The 2,746-nt window shown below is 46.4% G+C and overlaps 1 protein-coding gene across 1 annotated transcript in view; it reads right to left on the reverse strand.

The window, feature by feature from the left end:
- The window catches only part of LOC101844962 (basement membrane-specific heparan sulfate proteoglycan core protein), a gene marked incomplete at its 5' end in the record, with an annotated part of 33,661 nt that extends 33,026 nt beyond the window's left edge, over positions 1 to 635 (reverse strand). The window contains 1 exon segment of the mRNA XM_013089664.2: positions 255 to 635. Within this exon segment, the coding sequence (XP_012945118.1) occupies positions 255 to 303 (49 nt within the window).
- Positions 636 to 2,746: the final 2,111 nt, after the last annotated feature.

Below are 2,746 nucleotides of genomic sequence, written 5' to 3' on the forward strand. Positions count from 1 at the left end.
TATTCGATATCTTTGAGTTAGAAAAAAAGAGGATTCTGACCGAACAAGAGGGGTACCGTTCATTTTAAGACAAACAGACACCTAAACTTAGCAGAAAAAACATGGAAATGAAGCACCTGTTTACTTCAGCTGCCGTGAGACCAAATAACTATGTCTGTTCGCCTTGTGTGACGTAACTTTTCCTTGCAGTGTCGTTCAAGGTTTGATTTTTTTTTTGGGGGGGGGGGGGTCAGATTTAAAGATGAAAACCTTACCTGACAGGGCCAAAACAGCAGCAAGTGGAAGCTTGAAGTCGATCATCATCGCGCTCTCTGGACAACAGTGAGGAGATTTTTTTAGTGTGTTTGTATCAAAAGTAAAGTAAGTATCAGATGATGAGGCTCTCTATCACTATCACACACAGAGGGCCCCTACGATCTTCAAGAATTCTGGAATCAGTAAGCAGTAAAAGCAGTCCGCGAAAAGAACAGCAGCAGCCACCACTACCACCAGCAGCAGCACAAACAAGAGATAGAAGGCTACTCCGCTTCCGTCTCCAAAAACCTGCACCAAGACGCCACAGTACCCGCTGCCGCCACCGCTACCACAGAGCTTTCTAGATAGAGCTGGGCGAAGGATCGATTCCGGAACCGATTTCCATCCACAATTAGTTTTTAAAAGTTCCGACTCCTCTTTACGTAAACCAACGGCTACCACTACCAGTTACTTTAATAATTAAAATCTTCTTCTTTTCCTTTATAATTTTCTTTTCGAAAAATAAAAGTTGATGCTTCGTAGTGTTCCGAAATCAAATTTATCCTAAACCCCGAAGAAGTTCGGAGCCAACCAGGTAACCCACGGAAGAAATCACATCATTAGAAAGTAAGTACCGTAATAATAATTGGGTTCGGAGTCGATTCCTACGATTCCTAGCTTTCAACAATCAGGAACTTTGCCCGCCCAGCACTATTTCTAGATATCAACGTCGCCATAGAGATGTCGTCATTGAAAGATATCCGAGAACCCCCGGCCTGTGATTGGCTGGTCCCTCTCACGTGACCCCCGTTCTTCGGCGATGACGATCAGCTGCTGCTCCCTCCACTGCAAGCGCGCGGGGAGGAATGTAGTCCCCGGTTCTGTCACCATGACGACGGCAGGAGCTTACGGTAAACAAACATGGCGGCGGAGAAATTCGGTACCAGATCAGGGCCTGTTGTTGAGTCTTAAAAAAATATAATAAAATTAAACGTCACTTGAGCTGAGAGTAGGCCGTGTGTTCATGACAATTATTCCTATCGGCTTCAGCATTCACTTACAGTTGATTGGGGTTTTTTTCCGGTTTGGGGGGAAAAGGGGGGGGTGGCTGGCGGGGTTTCTCTTTATCAAAAATAGTCCTAGCCTTGTCTTGTGAAGCGTTGCGTCTCTATCGCGCCAGATTAGCCCTCGGTTGAGCAGCTGCAGGTTTCCAGACTTCTGCTCTGCATGTCCTAGTCCAGCATGCTCAATAAAAAAAAATATGTCCTTTGTCTCGCCCTGTGAGTTAGTAACAGAGAAAGGAACGCCCGAGTGTTGCGCAACACTAATGGTAAGTATTTTACGGCGCTCGCAACTGCAAAAGGTCATATGAGCGCGCGGGACACATTAATTAAACATTTTCGGTTGGAGTGGATATTTTGAATTTTGCCCGAGTGGCGGCCGAAGCTTACTCTTATTGATTTTAGACCACAAAAGGATCTTAAACGTGCGCAACTTGCACACGAGATCTCCGAGATTTTTCGCCCTTGTCCGAAAAGGTTAGGTGTAGATGTTTTCTACCTGAAGATCAGAGGGGTGTGGCTGAAAGACAGCACTGAGAAGGAGCCAAGGAGTAGCAGTAGAAAGGCTGCAGAAGGAGTCATGATCCCAGAGGAGGGGGAAAAGGAGGTGAGGGGATGGGGGCAGAAAGTGAATACTAAAGCAGAACACAGAACATTGTTGGAGAGCAGGAAAGGAGGTGAAAGGAGACAATTTTAGAGAAGATTTTTTTCCCGTCGCTAACCGGATTCGAACCCGGGACCTTTGAAGGAGAGGCGAACACCTTAACATCTAGGCCACGACAGCCCCCCCTGAGCAACGTAGAGATGATTGTTGCAGTCCGGCTTATCTCGCCCAGAACAGCCGATGAGTCCGATAAGGGGACTCATGGTCTCCACTCCAGGGCTGGCTCGGCCGGCCTCTGTGAGAAATTTCTCACAATATTGATTCCGTCTGTTCTTCCATTGTTTGTTTTTCCAGTCTGCACTGTAGTCATCGTTTGTTTCATTTCTTTTCGTAACAACGAAATATCACGTTTCGGCCCAGAATGTGTTTTTTTTTTTTTTTTTACTATTCATTAAATCAAAATAAAATCACACAATATTATATTTTTTAACGACGCATTTGAAAACATTATTTCAAGCTTCTCAGCTTTCTGGGGAGCCTACAGTGCAAGCAGCTAGCTGATTCAGCGCTTAATCTCTAGCAAAATGCCAAGATCTTTCGCAGTCTATAGCTGGGTACCCATTCCCACCTCAGTAAAGTGAGGAAATTTCGTGTAAAGTGCCTTTCCCAAGTACATTATGTCGGGTCCCTGACGGGATTCGAACACACGACCTTACGGTTACGAGTCTGAGAGCCTAACCACTGGGCCACCGACGCGGGGAGTGGGGAGTGGAGGAGGAGTGGGGGACCAGGACAGGAGAAGGAATGGAAGGATAATTACGGGACCAGGGTGGGGGCGGGGCAGGAG

The sequence above is a fragment of the Aplysia californica genome, unplaced genomic scaffold, assembly GCF_000002075.1.
Source record: "Aplysia californica isolate F4 #8 unplaced genomic scaffold, AplCal3.0 scaffold01012, whole genome shotgun sequence".
Classification (NCBI taxonomy): Eukaryota; Metazoa; Mollusca; class Gastropoda; order Aplysiida; family Aplysiidae; genus Aplysia; species Aplysia californica.